Source organism: Calidris pugnax, unplaced genomic scaffold (assembly GCF_001431845.1).
Source record: "Calidris pugnax isolate Ruff unplaced genomic scaffold, ASM143184v1 scaffold28, whole genome shotgun sequence".
NCBI classification, from domain to species: Eukaryota; Metazoa; Chordata; class Aves; order Charadriiformes; family Scolopacidae; genus Calidris; species Calidris pugnax.
Window position 1 is genome coordinate 6322846 of NW_015090842.1, and position 17482 is coordinate 6340327.

The following is a 17482-nucleotide window of genomic DNA, read 5'->3' on the forward strand; positions in this document are numbered from 1 at the left end:
TTGATTTTTAGTTTTGTCTTGCTCACAGCAATGCACTATGAATAGTGCTTTTAAAGGCGCATTTTACAAACTCCCCATGAATAAGAGATTGCACTAAAAATTCGCAGTTGGTCTTGCTGTAGCATTTCAATAGCTCACCTCGCCACCAGCTGAACGTGAACAGCAGAGCACCCAGACTTGAAGACAATACACCAAAATCTATCATTTCTTCACAGTAGGTGTTGGGCATGTTTAGGAAACAGAAGAACCACCTTCCCCCCCTCCCAAATTCCAAAATAACAGATTTTCTAGGAAGCTGTTCAGAGTTCACTCCCGCTCTTACCCACGCACTGTGACACATTTCCAGCCATTCCTCAGGACGTGACATGAAATTCAGGACCAATGCATGGCACAACACCCTTTAGCTGCAAAATGAGCACCCGTTGGACTCAACAGAACTCTGCAACGCAAGGGAGCTCTCTGCATAGAGTCTTGGCAAAGAAGGACTTCACACAGAGTTCATCTGAGCCACTAATTGTTATCAAAATTACCCAAAAGCTCCTTTAAGTGATACCACTGGAACCTTCTCCAATCTGCTGTCTCTCAGGGTGTGCAATCACAGTGACATCTCCTGGTTGCTGGTGGTTCACCAGAACACTATTTCCCCCCTCAACTATCCAGCACAGCTATGCAGAAATTCTTTCTCCATTGAAGAAATGTGTTCAGATAGAGGGGAATAATTTTCCTGCTAATAAGCAAGAAAGAATAATGGGGTATATTCTGAGTTTTTCTAGTGATGACCAACAATTAATCATTTCTTAGCTCAGGTCACATCTTCTGTGGGAAGAAAAATGTCTTGCCATCATTAACTTCTTTTCAGCTAGCAATAATATATCATCAGGTTTTAAGTAATTGAACCAGTAGCATTTAATTAGCTCTGAAAAACTATCTCAGATCATGAATCACACACTTCCCACCTGTATGAGGTACCCTTATTAGGTTAAAAGTATATTTCTCTTTCCATGTGTGATGCATCTTGAATATCTAATGAGGTGCTTTTGATATATGAATTATAGTTCATACATCACATGCAGAATACAGCAGACACCCAGTCTTTTCCTTTATATAATCAAGTTTCATGTCTTGCTTCACTGCGTTATTTAAAAAAAGACTAACAAAAAAAGCCTTTTTTGTCCATGAGAAAATGGCCACTACTTGCTTCAGTTTAATAAATTCCTTTTTCTCCAGAGAACCAGCATTACAGATGAGTAAGTTAGACATCTATTTGGGGAAATGAAGTAATAGAAAGAATTATTTCCTGTTGAAAGGCAGGATGCAGAGAACTGTTATGATTTTAGACAAGACCGCATCGACATTTTTCAATAGGCCCACAACACTGACTGACCAAAGGGCATCATGTTTCCATCCTGACATTTCTTCAGACGACTTCGCTGCACACGCTAAACAGAAAACAGTCAGTGCAGTCAACTAATATTTGGGGACATCTGTGGCCAGCACAAAACAGGATCACTTCTTGTATCAGATTGTATTAAGCATCATTTTTAACATTAAATTACCTAAACCACAACCATTAATCACAAAAAAACCCAGTTTTTATTCAGCTTTCAAATATGTTTCTGAAGCCGTTATTACGCTTTTATGAAAAGACTTAGATAATTATAAGATTGGATTTATATAATTTTTTTTTTGCTGAAAAAGATAAGATTAGCAAACTTATTTTGGAAGCCAGAAATTAAGACTCACAATCTGCTCAAGTGTCAAACTGTAAACGTTGCCCAATATTTGGCTTGCTCTATAAAAAAAAGTAGTTCTACTACAAACCCCTCTATTTTTAAATAAGCTTTATAAAAAATAAAATTCAACCAAATTGATTTTCTCTCTCTTCTTTTCCCATCTAATTTTAGAACAGTAAAAAACCAGAATACACGTTTCTGCTGACTTTTTGAATTTGAAGACAGCAAAGGTTTTCATTTTCATAATTAAAAAAGCAGTGAAAGCTGAACTGTTACTGGATTGGACAAAGCTCGTCTTTACTCCAAATATGTCTTTCAGATGTTATCATAAATTGTAAATAATGTTGCTCTCGATTGCATGTGACACTTGATCTAATTACACCTAACATTTAAAAAGGCTGATGGGATTAGTGCCCCACACATTAAAAGCTGCTGAGAGAGGAAAGGATGTATGACATCCATTATGCACACATCCACTTTGAAAAATATTTGTCCTGTGGATGATAGAAATTTCAATGAGAACAGACTCACATTTACAAATCTATCCTTTACGTTAAACAGCAAAAACTCCAGTTCGTGGTACTCTATTTGGTAGATAACAATTATATCAGCTCCAGTTGTGCAGCTGACATTAGTCCTGAGGTTTTAAGAACTTTTTCTTAGCTTTTTTGCTAGGTCTTGCATTACTATCCCCATCTTCATCTTCATCCTGGAGTACACGCTGGTCTCTTTTTCTCAAGAATTTCTTCCCTATTGTTCCCACTAATGTTTCATATCTGTAAAGATAATAAAAAAATTACAGCTTTTACTAAAATTGGAGAAAACTTCAATGGAGCTTCATGCTTCAATGGAGCAATCATAAATGTAATCAACAATTTAAGTGGTGTAAAAAAGCTGGTCATCAGAAGCTTAAGAAGCACAACTACTACATGATCACTTATTATACTATTATTCATTCTGATAGTTCGGGTGTGTTAGGAATCTGGAAAAAGGAGGGAATTAGCATGGAATACCTGGATATCAAAGGGCAGAAAAACCCTACAAGATATTTTACCCCCCAAAGTGATAGAGATTCCACTGAATACACACCAGAATTCCTGGAGAATCAGTTCTCTAAAGTACCATATCTGTTGGGTTTTGGTTTTTTTTGTTTTAGTTTGTTTGCTTTTTGGGTTTATTTTCCCACATACACTGCAATAATATATCATATTCGTAGCTAATACTGATTATGTCATATAATATAACTTACCTTCTGGCCATTTCTTCATCTGACACATCAGCCTCCATTTTATCATCCACTTCAATTTCTTCTTCCTTGCACTTAGAGTTCATTTGGATCATTAACTTCTGAAAATAAAGTAAGAAATAACTTAAACATGCAACCCTGACACAGCGGCAACTAAGCTGAAATTCATTGGTAGGAGAAGCGTGTAAAGGTAAAGATCAAATTTAAAAATTGTTTTGCTGTTCTCGTTCAGGTTAGAGCATACTGTTATGAAAACCCATGAAGAAAAGGCAACGTGCCTGTCTGTTGCTAAGCTAAGCTTAGAGTTTGCCTTTGGGAAAAGAGGCAACACAGCGACAGGGTTTTCAGTGAATTGTACTATTCAAACATCCTCAAGGGCACGCCAGACATCTTCAGGAGATCAGAGAATTAGATCATAATTAATTTTTCATTGTGATGTTAGCACATAGTCCTTGAAATGGTTTTGTTAAGAAGGAAAAATATCTGCAAGGATTTACAATAAACTACTGGTAAAAACCATGAAGCAATAATATGTCAAGTCACAGTGAGAGGAAGTTCAAAATAACTGAAAGAATCCCCTGGTAAATCACCTTGCACAGCCTTTTGCATACCTCCCAGTCTTGATGCCTTCATCCTCAGACTTCAGTTCAGTGGTAACAGTTTTATTACTATCTCAGTGTAGTTCTATCCACATGAACCATGCCAAAAAGAAATTAAACACTCCCTCTACCAGAATTTTTACTTTGGAACTTTAAGCCCTCATTTACACAAGTAAGTGTTGAATATCAATAGGGTTGAATATTTGTAGGATCAGATTCTAAATTAAATGACAGAGGGAAAAGTGAGTTATTGGGACAATTTCCTCACCTGAGGCAAGGAAAATCTGCAGGAGTCCTGCAATTACTGACTATCAACGCAAGGAGAGAAAAAGCTTCTATTTACTAGATGCTGCATTGGTCAACACTTTGGTTTGAATCAAGGACTTCCTGTATGGGGGAGGATTTATGGAAGGTGATACAAAGGCCAAACATGCAGTGTGAACACTCAAATCCCCACCCCCAAGGGCTTCAACCCTAATGAGAGACCACCTCAAAACAGAATATTTAAATGGTACCTCAATTTCTGGATTGAATCCTTTGAAGGACATTCTGCCGTAAAGTAGATCCTCACATGGCATAAAGCTCCTCTCTTCTATTATAAAGCTCCTGCATGAAACCCCAAAGCATTTGTCAGATGCTATGCTTTAAAATAATCAAATTAAACAAATGCAAAAGGCATTTGTTGTCTTCCCCCCACACAAATAAACAAAACCACAGTGGATTTTAAATCATCATCTACTTTCTGAAGCGTAATTGCTTTGATAAATCTTTCAATACAAGGATCTTGGAGTGCAAAGGAATACTTTTTGCCAGTAAAGCTGTGCCAGTTCCACAAGCAAAATTAACTCTCCTGACAAAAAGCACTCTTTGCTGGTATGATTCCACCTACATTAATGCTTTTGCCAGAATAAAAATACCACATAAATATCACTCTCCAGGTGGCATTACTATAACAGCAAAAGCTTCTAATTAATTTTTCATTGTGATGTTAGACCTGGCATTAGTTGAGTCTGTCAGGATATAAACCACTGTGTAATTCTCTGTTCAGCATAGAAAGATTTCCCTTTCTCCCTCCTTTTTTCCTCTTTTAATGAGCATGGAGTGAGAAAAGATACATGACCCTGAGGCGTTCATAATACACGTGTTAGATAAAAGTACTTCCGTGAATTGTTCCATCCTTCTTTTCCTCGCACACATATGCACCTCTTCCCTCATCCTCTTCATCTCCATGTAAAACAGACCCCTACGATCATAGGAAGTTAGGCTGAAGAGAACAAGCTCATCCTCTCTTCTACCTCAAGGCAGGATCAGTTAAACGTCTACCATGAACAGCAGAGGTCCATCTAACCTGTCCTCAAAAGACTTCCAATGATGAAGAATCCAGTGTCTCCTTTGGCAACCTATTCCACTACTTCAATAGACTCATTGTTGGAAGAATTTTCCCAACGTCCAGCCTGAACCTTCCTTGCTGCAACTGAAGCTCAAATACCTTTTTGTCATATCCACCAACAGTCATGGAAAATAGTTTATCAATGACCTTATTCAACTACAGTGAATTCCCAGGACCCCAGCTTTTAAACAATTATGCATGTTCTCCCTCAATGGAATTTTTGTCCTCTTTTGAAAGGACAAATATCAAGCCATTTTAAAAGTAGTTCTCTTGCTATTTAAAGCACCTTTCTAAATAGTAGAAATGGACATTTTCTTCCTTACTAGCTAAAACTTTCTTTATTTTTGCCATTATCTGTCCTATTTCAAAAATGGGATTTTAAATGAGCTGGACTCAAGAAGACAGTAACTGTCCTGAATGGACCTAACTGTGTGACTGGAGCTGAATTTACTAACACAAAGTTTCAAACGTCTTTTTTCAAATGAAGGGGAAAAGCAGCAATGAATGAATTGGTCCCTGCCTGAAAGAAACTAATTACATGCATCTAGAAGAATGTGTGAGTGAAAGAAAACAAAACACACAAGAAATGAAAGTAGGTCAAGCTGCACTAGGAAACTTTGAGAACGTCCCTGAAAATAAATAAAAGAATAAGCTATAATGCCAGTCTGACACTATTTTTACTTCTGTTAATTAGTTATTAATAACACTTTTTTAATAGGAAAAAATATGTATATTCTATTCCCACTCCACAACAATGCAATGATGCTAAGAAATACAAAAGGGTGCAAGCTTACTCTTTCTCCTTTAGATCTGGCAAATCAAGATACCAGTGTTCTTCACTAATTATCTTCTTTTCTTCTTCTTCTAATAGTTTTTTAGTTTGTGAATCCAAACCCCTTTGCATGAACTAAAAAGAAAAGACACATAAACACACAGTTTGTTTTTTGCATCATTAGTATGTGCTTAAAATGCAATAATTACAGAACTTTCCTGGTTAGTTTTGACACATCTGAGTTGTTACAACTCCATTAACTTTGCTAAGATTTTTCCAACGTTTCAGCAAAGGCCAGAGAGAATGTAATTGCGTTGAAGTTACTGCTGTAAATGAGAAACCAACATCACCCATATCAACAGCACTGGAGCTCAGAGCTAGAGCTAGGTCATACCAGGTTGGCCATTGTTTGAAACATCTATACTTTCAACCATCCTCTTCTTTCCTCAGATTTCGTTTAACAAACTGGCTTGTGTTTGTAGCTCTGAAGGCTGGGACCTGCCTTCGGAAGTGGAAAAAAGTAACTGAGACCACAAAAAGAAATCTTCTGTATCCAGCTGTGCTAAAGGAAGATGTTACCAGCTCTTAACTTCTCATCGATGAGCCACCAAAGTAGCAATATCTGTATCTACCTGTAAACTCACTGCAGGAACACTCTGTCCAGTTAGCCAAAACCAGTAATTTAGTTTAGGGTACGGTTGCTAATTTTGTCTAATACAAGTACGTTCTTGTAAATTGTTCCCTCGGTGATAATCTTTGGCAGAGGATGGGAACAAGCAGATAGGAACAGGAACCTCTCTCACAGCTGGGAGCAGAAGAGGACATCTGCCTTGGCCTATGAAAAAATGCCAAGAGTGCAAAACTATGGACCTGATGTATGTGAAACATCCCTTTTCTTTCCATTTGTCTCATCAGGTGCCTGAATTGAGCCGCAATTTAAGTACCAACAATATTAACCAAAGTTGCTGGATTCATGACTTTACAGTAGTAATCCTTATAGTCTCTATCCCTAGGAGCTGAGATCTCCCTTATGGTCTAAAGAAAGTGTCTGAATGACTGTATCTGCCAGAGGTGTACATTTATACCAATGCAACTCCCAGCTAGAGGCAAGTCTACCAGTACAGTTTAGACACACTCCTGCCCCCGCAAAAAATTGCTTTGTGGCTATCAAAGCACACCTGTATGTGCAACGCTACAGAGGAATTTCCTATCAACCAATTTTACCTCTCTCATTTAACGCAGCATCAATTTTGTGTTTAGATAAGCCTGCAGGCTGACAGATAACGTGCCAGTGGGGCTCATTTGTCTCTTGAAGACTAGCAAAGACGTTTTCTAGGTCCCAGCTAAAATGGGGTTGGTTGCGAATAAAGCCCAAGAAGGCATCACAAAACACTTCCCTCCCACAAAAGTCCTGCATTACTGAGCTTATTTAAAATATATAGGTAATATGTATGTATATACATATTATTTACAAACCTCCCATTTTCAGTCTTTACAAAATGCCCATGCAAAACAAACCAAATCCTGAAGTAAAAGCCAATACGGTGCTAGTGCCTCATTTTCCACTTATATTTCTATTTGCATCCGTTTGTACAAGATCTTTAATGAAAGAAAAATTGACTTTTGTTTTCTGAGTCAATTCAAAATATGTCAAAGCTTTCCAATTAAAATTACAGTATCTTCCTGAGGAAAATAAGGGAATCTATCATGTGGAAAACCTTATTGCTCAAGGAAATTGGTTAGCCAGTCAGAAATCTCAACAGGAAAAATTCTGCTACAAGCACCCAATTAAATAATCATTTCATGTTACATTTTAAAGATTATGTTCCTGAAGATTACTACAGGAATAACTAGATAAAAAATATGTCATCGCATTTATCTAAAATGTAAACACACACGGATAAATGAAAAATATATCCATCGTGGTAGAGACAGAGTATGTAAGTCAATAAACTGAGTGGTTATTTGGATTCATTTCCCCAAGCAATGAGACCTGGATCAAATGGTGCAAGATCTCAAAGCAGGAGCCATCCTTCAACATCCAGAGGTGAGCACACATGGTCCAGGGCTTAGTGCAAATGGTCTTCACAATGCTACCACTGATCACGTCACCTTTGGGTGCCACTCTACCTGCCTGCTGAATAGTGATAATACATTTTATCAGTACCTGCAGAAGCAGCTGCTGAAGGATTAATTAAAACATTTGTAAACAAGAAAATCTGCAAAAGGGAAGTGCTAAATACAAAATCTGTATATGACCTTTTCAAAACCTACTCATCTCTTCAAAGCTGGTTACTACTGCCCGGACTGTAAACCTGCAAATGTCACGGCAGCATATTCACAGGCTGGTTCTCCTCAGCCTTCCAAGGAAGAAAATCTAAAAACTGGCTTTTGAAATCTCTGGGGGTTAATAATCTGGCAAAAAAAAAAAAAAAAAACCACCAACCCAAAACCCCTGGAGTAGAAATTTCACTTTAAAGGAGAGTATTACATAAAAATAAGAAAAAATAATGGTGCTGCAATCAAGGTTAAGGGAGTCATATGCTGCTGGCTTAACTAAGCTCAACATCTACTCCCTTTGGAGAGCAAGGCAAGATGTGTTCCACTCCCTCTGTGGACAAGTTTTAGTCTTTCATTAGCAGAATCTGTTAATTGGGATAAATATTCTACCATCTTACTGTATCAGAGTTCACTTCATGTGAAAGATTGAACTGAAGTTTAGAGCTAAACTCCTTTCTGCCAGTGTCTGAAATATACTCCCATATAAATATATGGGTTAAAAAGTGGTTAAATAGAACACCACAAGCAAGATACCGCAAAGGCCCCTTCATATTCAGTTATAAAAATTTAATAGATACTAGCATTTTTAAAAAAAATTAATGACAACTCAACTTTTACTGGTTGCTTTCCAGCAATAAAGGCCCATCAATCACAGGAGAATGTACTCTACTGAATTAGGTGTTGTAGTGCATGACGTGAAGCAGAATCCATCAGCCAGTAAGTGGAGACTAATTTCACATTGGTGTTGACACGAGATTCACAATTCCAAGGGTAATGGGCACGTCAGGATGTTACCAACAGGCCTTGCATTTATGAGTTGGGAAAGGTGGTTAGCACTGCCATTCAGGGCAGGTATTTTATTAGCTATCAGTGGAAACAGACAAAAAAATGGACACAAAAAATGGTGCCCAGAAGTTGTCTCTTGCTAAGGTGAGGGTTTTGCTGCAACCATGAGGCCGGGTGAGGCTTGTGCTGCAACCATGAGGCTGCTCTCCTGGACCAAGCCCTCCAGCACCCGAATTTATAACCCCCCCCGAGGCCTCTTGGCGGCATTTAACCAGCCCAGTATTTGCTAACAGCTCCCTGAAATCGCCCCTTGCCGGCCAAGCTGGAAGGGAGCAGCCCACAGAGCTGCAGGCCTGAGTGGAAGGGCGAGCAAAGCCGAAGATAAATACATCATGTATTTTAAAAACGTGCGTTAGGGAGGCAGGAGGCAGTCACGCCCGCCCGTCAGACCGGCACAGACACGGAAAATGCCCCAGACCGGGGAAGGGCCGCCCGAGATGGCCTGGTTTACCCGGCAGAGCCCCCTCCCCGGCCCAAGCACAGGCCGCCTCAGGGCCCCGGGCCCGCGGCGAGCAGTTCCCCGGGAGCAGCAGGCCCCACCGCTCCCTCCTCACCCCACCGCGGGCCGGGCCTCCGGCACCCCCTCGTCCTCCTTCCCTCCCCGCTCCCCCCTCACCTTCATGCGCAGGAGGTTCTTGGACAGCTTCGTCTTCACCTCCCCGGCCATGGCGGCCGGCGCTGCCCGCTAGGCCGCAGCCGATCCCCGCGCTCGCGTAGCGCCCAGGCCGCGCAGGCCGGGGGAGGAGCGGGAGGCGGTGGCGGCGGCGCGGCTCCACCCTCCGCCTCTAGGGCCCTGCCCACACCCCGAGCGGGGCTGAGGGGGGTGCGCGTTTGGTGCGAAAAAATCTTGAAAACGTGCAACTTTTCTGTGCAGAGCCGGTTGTGTGGGGTGAGGGAGAGGTGGGGTGTGCGAGCAGGAGATAAATCTGCCTGGGTACGAAACGGTAAATTAGTAGGGGAACCTGAGATTTCTTATCAACGCTCATGCGTTCTGTCGTGCTGCCGGCTTACGGTTTCATCCATAGTTTTCTGATACATCAAAGAGAGAAGGAAAGGGAGTATAAAATCTGTTTCATGTTGACATTTGCAGACAGCTTGACTTGTTGAGCTTTCATTTTTTAAAATCAGCACTGACTGCTTGCAAAAAAAAATAATGCCAAACCACAAAATGGCCAAATGTGATTAAAACTGGAAAGCACATAAATTCAAAGACAGAATCACAGAGTGATTAGGTTGGATCATCCAGTTCCAACCGCCCTGCCGTGGGCAGGGACACCTCCCACCAGAGGAGGTTGCTCAAAGCCCCATCCAGCCTGGCCTTGAACCCCTCCAGGGATGGGGCACCCACAGCTTCTCTTGGGCAACCCGTGCCGGTGTCTCACCACCCTCACAGTGAAAAATTTCCTCCTGATATCCAATCTAAGTCTACCCTCTTCCAGTTTGAAGCCATTAGCCCTCATCCTATCGCTTCACTCCCTGATAAAGAGTTGTCCCCCCCCATCTCTCCTGTAGGCCACCTTCAGATACTGGAAGGGGCTATAAGGTCTTCCCAGAGCCTTTTCTTCTCCAGACTGAACAACCCCAATACTCTCAGCCTGTCAGTATTACAAAAAAGCTTCAAAGGTTTGTTAGTCCTGAGTCACAACCTTTAAACTCAATCTTGGCAGTGCTGTCTTTGGGCTGCCAGGCTGGGCCCTGGTAGCTGAGGAGGAAATTCTGATAGGAGATTGCCAGTTGACTCCCAGTCACAAGCAGGTACCACAATTTCTGTATATATCCTCATAAATCAGATTTCTCACGCCTGTTTTGACATTCAGCACATAAGCCAGCCGATAAAGCAATGAGAGTGAGGGTTCAGTGTTCAAAACTTTAATGAACTGGCGTGCTCCGAAAGACAATCCAGGGAGAAAAGTTCCCCCATCTGCAAGATATAGGTCAAAGCTTGAAGAACTCTGTGAAGATTTATGCGCTAATAGAATCCACAAAAACGTATAATGAAGGGCAAAACCTGATTGCAGTGGGAAAGGAGGAGGAGGAATTATCCACATCCAGGCATCCTTATTACACAGTTAAGCGCAGTGGGTTAAAATGACCACAAACGCGAATGAAACTTGGAGCCACAACCGCTTCAAGGCAAAGTCATAACACTGCATGGAAGTATTTAATTTTCATATAGGCAAGGCACCTTCATTTCCAGGCTCCGCAAATGAGTTGAAGCTGCTCTGAAATTCAAGGCCCCGTTGAGAAAGTCTCTTTGTGAGCATGGATGCTATTCGGCTTCATTTGGCCCCGTCGTGTTCAGCTCCTTCCCTGTTCACTTTCTCATTAACAGCTATCAACCCTTCCCAACAAAGGAAGGCTGAGAAGAAATTTGCAGTTTTGTGAATACAAATGTTCATCAAAGAATTAGTATGTTTGAATCTTAGTGAACAAACCAATAGGGGAAAGCTGTTAATTAATATAATGGCATAGTACAGCCATAATCGGACTATTTTTTGTGTTTTCTAGTTGCCATGCATTCTAATAATGTATTTGCTTTTTGTTGATCATTGCAAATCAGAGCTCTGCGTTTAATTGCATGGCCTTGAGTGTCACTCAGGGCTTTTCCTGAGCAGTTTCAGTTAATTTACAGTCCAGGAATGTGCTTCAGATTATTCCTTCTAAATACATTACTGTGCACCCATCAGCACTTCTCCAACCACTGAGCTATGGCAGGGCCCAGCTTTGCTTGGTGCCCTTTACGAGAGCTCTTACTGTCCCTCCTGCCCCTGGAGCATCCTGGCTCATCAATTCCTGCAGCCCCCATCTTCAGCAGACTCTGCTTAGAGCCTTTTTTGGATGCAGACACTGCACACAGGAGCTGCCTGGCACCTTTGATGTAAAGATGCACGATACCACCAACCCTTTAATCTCTGGGAGCTGAGTCTAATAATTTACAACGCCATGCGGTGTCTAACTGGGAGGGGGACTGTGCAAGGGGCTTTCAACTTGTTTAACCACGGGGATTATTCTCGGTGCTCCCTGGTGAGCGAGAGCTGGGGATCGTGGATTGCACCCCGTGCTGCATCACAGGTGTGCACTGTTGGTGTGTTGGCACATCAGCTAACAGCCCGCCTGGATACAGGCAGGGAGAAGTGTTTTGCAGTAAAGGCAATAGAGGCTGGGTGATGTTTATTTAGAAAAGTGGAGATTGTAAAAAGGCTGCCACAGAATTTGATCTATTTTGGCAGTAAAAAAGTCCGAAGGAAATTTTTGGATTACATCTCCCATCGCGTGAATTGGATGGGGAGGTTATAGATAACAATCAGCTGTCTCGTGGACCAGATTATACTGTCTGGTAAATGTGAAGACACTCCATTGATTATAGGAGAAATTTTGATGATTTATGGGTTGTGGTGGAGGTAGCTCAGAGAAGAATCCAGCCCTGTAAATATTCCTGCTTGTGAGGCGGGGTGAGGGCAAGGAGACGAGGTAGAAGAAGTGCTCTATTTAGAGAAGAATCGAGGGTCATTGTAAATGACAATTAGACACCTCTCCCACAGCTCTGACAGCTGCACGGCAGCTCTTCTTTCAACCTGGAAATCCATTTCTTTTTCAAAACAAAACTGCTCAGGGAAATAACTCAGGGGAGAGGAGCTCCATCTCATCAAAGATTGTACATTAAACAAGCAGATAAAAGATTTTTCTTCCTAGGCGATGTGGTCCCTTCTCCCTCTAGTAATTACAGAAGTCAAATCAAAGTTGTCATTAACATTATTTAAGAAGTAATCTCTCTTGGAGCAACACAAGTGACAGCTGTGAACTAATTTCACGCCAATGGGATCTAATTTGAGGGAACTCATGGGTTACTTTTCCCGTAACCTTTTATTTATTCATATTTGCGCAGTATTGTGATTTTAGCGCAAAATGGATATCTCAAACCTTACACCAATCCATCCGTTGACTCGGTTTTTTATGAGCTGTCATTGAATTCTGAAGTAGCTTTTTACTTCTCTAAGAATACTTGAAGCATTTCTCCCCCCACCAAATATAAAAATCCTTAGAGTATGACAGGTGAGTCATTAATTTGTGTCAAACTCCCCCACTATGTTTTAAGTAAGGATATTATGTGTTTGTCTCTATGAATGAGGAAAAGAAAATGAGAAGTAGAGCTGCCGGAGGTCTGTTTGCAAACCTGAAAGGGAGGTGTGAAGTGCTGCGTATGACTGGGTGGGATCAGAAAGGCAGTTTTGTACCCTGTGCTCCCTACAGAAATAGCGTGAAATTCTCCAAGTGGTAGCGAGGCGCTGTTTTGAAGTGGAAGACTCCTGGTTTTTTTATCTCTCTTGCTCCCACCAAGCTCTGAGCTGCTAATGCATGTGGCGTATTGACAACTGCTGAGGTCCTGGGTGACCGGGGATTTGTTACAATATTCATTACCCTTTGATGCATGCATGTTTAACCCGCTGGCCCGCCTGCATCGCTCAGCCCGCTTTGTACCTAATCCATGGAGGATATGGGTTAGATACAGCTTTTGGCTTCAGCACGTGGCGTGTCAGCTCAGCCTGCACTGACTCATCCTCTGAGCTTTTGAAGTCCTCTTTTCCGGCGCTGGCACCGGTTTTAGGTGGCAGCTGACACACGTGGAGTATTTTAAATCCCTGCCCCATGGTTCCTCATCTGACCCCAAGGTTTGCTGTAGATGGGGAACGAGGTGGAAAGAATGAAGCAGAAGCCAAACTCCTATAATTTGAGTAACACAGACCTGTAAGCGCTGCTCACGTTGTTGATGCTTTAAAAACAGCCTTACGTGGTTCACAATTTATGTAGCATGAAAAGGTGTGCCTTAAAATTGTGCTTGTAGGAAAACAGAGTTACAAAACCTCAAGAAGAACCAAGACGTGTCTTTGTCTGCAGAAAGTGCCTGTTGTCAGTTTGGGAGAAGACAATTCATTTTGAGTGCTTCTGGCTGTCCCCGTGGCAGGGTGACCTTTATGTGAGAATAAATACAGTAATTCCTTTTTGATTACAGAAAGCAGCAGCTTCATAATGGTAGCTCCCTATCTTCTGCCATCACCTAAAGTGGCGGGGGGAACACACACCAGTCTGTCATTCTGCTGGCACATGGATAAGCCTAAAAATTTGATCCTGTGTTGAAACGATTTGCTGGATCCCGGTGCTAGGAGTCAGAGCAGAATGACTGAAGAACGGTGTGGCGCGTCCTTCTCTGTGCTTGCCTTTAAAAATCAAGAGGCTTTTAACTTTTTGGGTTTGACGGAATCACAATTAAAAAGAGAAAAGGAAAATATCACCTTGCGTTTGTTAACTATAAAAATGCAATCCAGCGGCGCTGCTGGTGCTTTGCTATTTCCCAGGTCAATAAATGGTTCCCCTGACTTTAATAAACATTGATGCTGCAGGCTTGTTCTACAGTGATTGAACTTTTTTATAGTTTCAACCACTCACATTGCATGAAAGCTTGAAGATTTTATTTTTCTTTTTTCTTCTTTTTCAGGAGGGTTGGTTCTGATTGATTAAATTGTCATTTTCTGAGTTAGTTGCTGAATTATAACTTGGCATTTGTAACCGTGTGATTTGTTTAAAGAGACAGCTTTTTGATATAGCAAACCAGCTGAGAATTTTTAAGCAGTAAAAGGAAATTTTGCTCACTTTGTTCTCAGCCTTTCATCACTGCCTGACAAAAATGCTCCTGAAAACAATGTAGAGGCTATGATATGAGGAGAAGGTTTTTTAGATTCATGCTCACTTCTTTTTTTATTCCGTCATGGAGCTGATCTGTGCAGTATTATATTGCTTTCGATTAGTAGTTGGACACCTCGTTGTTGTTAACATGTTTATCTTTCCAAGGAGAAGGGAAGGGAGGGGGAATTAGAGACATAAATGTGAGTGCTATGCAAGGTGATATTAAGAGTTAAGTGGCAGAACTGTAATTTGGACCAACTGATTTACCCCTTAATATCCACAATAGGTTGCTTTGCACCAAAAGATGAGCTCTGAACACACCCAAGTAAAATAACTGCAAGGTTTTCACCTAAATCCAGACTGGGCCTGGTTTAAAGGGACAAAGACTTTGTAATTCTTTAGAAACTGGGAAAATCACATCCATGTGATGATGCATCAATTTTTTTATTTAACCAGCTGCAACATTCCTTTGCTGTGCATTGGTTTCAAGGTCTGATTATTTTTTTTTCCTACTCTCCCCCCAACTGCATTTGAGACAGTAAAGCTGAAGTGAATGAAACTCATGTAAAAAACATGTGTGTTCAGAATGTTTTTGGAAAGAAAGGCCAACAAAACCATCTTGTAGCACATAGCTGGGTGTCTTTTGCTTTTGATTTACAGCACCTGCAGGGGAAATGGAATAATCTAAGGGTCTGAATATGGGAGATCTTACATTTGTTCACTGCAGTGTTACCCTGGTTGGGCTCTGAAACAGTGCTTAACAGTGGAAGTCTCAGGGTATCAGTATGAAATACTGAAGTCCAATTATACTTCTGCTTGTACACTTTCCCCTCTCTGGCCATTTCAGCTCCTGCTCTGAAATAATAACTTATGACAGCGCAAAGCTGAATTTCAGCAGTGAATTATATCCTTGGCCTCTAAATTTAATTGCATGATTCTGCAACTAAGCCTCTATCCATCTTGGTCCCTCAATTTCTTTTTGCTTCTTTCCCTCTATTTCTATACCATTCATTCAAAACCTTAAAAAAAGTGAAAAATAAATGCCTAGGAAGGGGACAAATTGTGAAATGAACATTTAAACTTCTTACCTGCCACCAATTCCTGAAAGTCTCTCACTAAAAAGATGGGGGTAGAGTTCACCAACACTGGGGGTCAGGATGAAGTGTTGCAGGCTCCGGCTGTTTTCTTGCAGTGTTGCTAGTTCTGGTTACCCAAAAGAGCAGTCAGGAGGACCCCCTGCAAGCACCAGTTTGGATATGATCCATCCAGCCAGGTGTTTTACGGGATGTTGTGGGGGCTCCATCCCTGGAGGTGTTCAAGGCCAGGCTGGATGGGGCTTTGAGCAACCTGGTCTAGTGGGAGGTGTCCCTGCCCGTGGCAGGGGGGTTGGAACGAGTTGATCTTTAAGGTCCCTTCCAGCTCTGACCATTCTACGATTCTATGTCCTTTTTCCCCCCCGTAGTGCTAAACGGAAGGTGACTGCTGGAAATGGAGCCGGGGCAGATGACAGATTAGTGCTGTGATTCAGCGTGGCAAACCTGGTGTTCCTAACACCTTTGTTTTAATCAGCTGAAGATTTCACAGCGAGATGTTGATGCATGAGCAAACTTTTAATGACAAAAGCAAGAAGTATGGTATTCTTCTGCAATTATTAGTAAACACAATATGAGAATATTTTTAGGAGAGTTGTTCATGTTCATTTAAAAATCATCTTGAGGCCATTTTATAGGGTGGGAAATAAGCTGTAACATGAAAAAGAGTAAAATATTCATTAAATCTGTAATGATTTATATCATAACATTATAAGGTAGCACACTTTACCTCAGTACAGTTCCTCAATGACTGTTTTTCTAATTTCCATAAGTAATTGACCTCTCATTAGCAACTCATTAGAAAAATTGAGGTGATGTGACAAACGCAAACCCACTGCGACAGAAACTCTGCATGTGAATAAATTATTGAAAACTCTAATGGATTCAAAATGAAGGACCACAGGAGCCTTACTTGCTCTGACTGAAAAAGGAAAATGTTTCATTTACACCCGTAAAGTGAAACACTTTTCTCTAAATATACGTAGCTGCACACTCAACCGTCCTTCAATCCATACTTTGACTCATGGCTGATTTTCAAACACTGTGAACATTTGCATCATCTTCTTGCAAGTAGCTGCACAGGAAAAGGAATTAGCCAAACAATAAGACCTTGGTATGACTATAGACACCATAGTTGGAAAAAATGGAGTACAAGCACTGGAACATGGACTAAGTATTGCCTAATTTTTGAAGGAACTAAGCATCAGCTGACACTTCTCAGTGACTCTAGCCTAGATGTGGGTACTTACCAAAAAACACATAATGCTGAATTCTTGTCCATGAGCAGTTGTTTCAGGAGGGAGGTGTCTGCCTTGCCCTTTTTATAGCCACTGCTAACGAACACATGAATGTTAACAAGCTCAAATAATAGATTTTGCACACATTGAAGTGTTAACTTTAATAACCTTATATATCTGTCTTTTTAGGGATCAATAAATCAATTTCAAGCTAGTTCTTCATCACTGCAATATTGTGAAAAGCGAGGCTGATATTTAACATGAAGTTTTATGAGTCCTGAAAGCTCTGGACAAACCCAGAAAAAAAAACCAACTTTTTTTTTTTTTTTTAATATGTCCCTTAAACTCCTGATGCCTATCTGAAACTTATTTCCAAGTAACTGGATTTATGGGTTCTAAGTTAGCATTTTGTTACAAAGCTACATGAGGATGAGAAAGGGAAAAAAAAAATCCCTGTCTGGAAGTCTTCTACAACAGAGAAAAGAAGAATTGATGAACCTTGTTGACCTTTTGCAATACCAGCTAAGAAATTGCAGGGTCTAAAAAGAGGATAAAAGCAATGGAGTAATAATGTAAAACAATGGGAAAAACTGCTGGCTTAGGGC

The 17482-nt window shown here is 41.0% G+C and overlaps 1 protein-coding gene across 1 annotated transcript; it reads right to left on the reverse strand.

The window, feature by feature from the left end:
• Positions 1-1165: 1165 nt before the first annotated feature.
• On the reverse strand, positions 1166-9614 carry MPHOSPH6 (M-phase phosphoprotein 6). The gene is made up of 5 exons (XM_014942462.1): positions 9483-9614; positions 5763-5875; positions 4094-4184; positions 2983-3080; positions 1166-2509 (listed from the first exon to the last, which is right to left on the reverse strand). Exons 1-5 carry the CDS (start codon positions 9531-9533, stop codon positions 2365-2367), a joined length of 498 nt encoding a protein of 165 aa, XP_014797948.1. The 5' UTR covers positions 9534-9614; the 3' UTR covers positions 1166-2364.
• Between the last annotated feature and the right edge of the window lie 7868 nt (positions 9615-17482).

Coding starts and splice junctions, on each gene's coding strand:
- MPHOSPH6 (XM_014942462.1), bottom strand. CDS start 9,533: ATGGCCGGGGAGGTGAAGACGAAGCTGTCCAAGAACCTCCTGCGCATG. Junction 4,185..5,762: donor CCAGATCTAAAGGAGAAAGA/GTAAGCTTGCAC, acceptor GGTTTCATGCAG/GAGCTTTATAATAGAAGAGA. Junction 3,081..4,093: donor GATTCAATCCAGAAATTGAG/GTACCATTTAAA, acceptor CTTTATTTTCAG/AAGTTAATGATCCAAATGAA.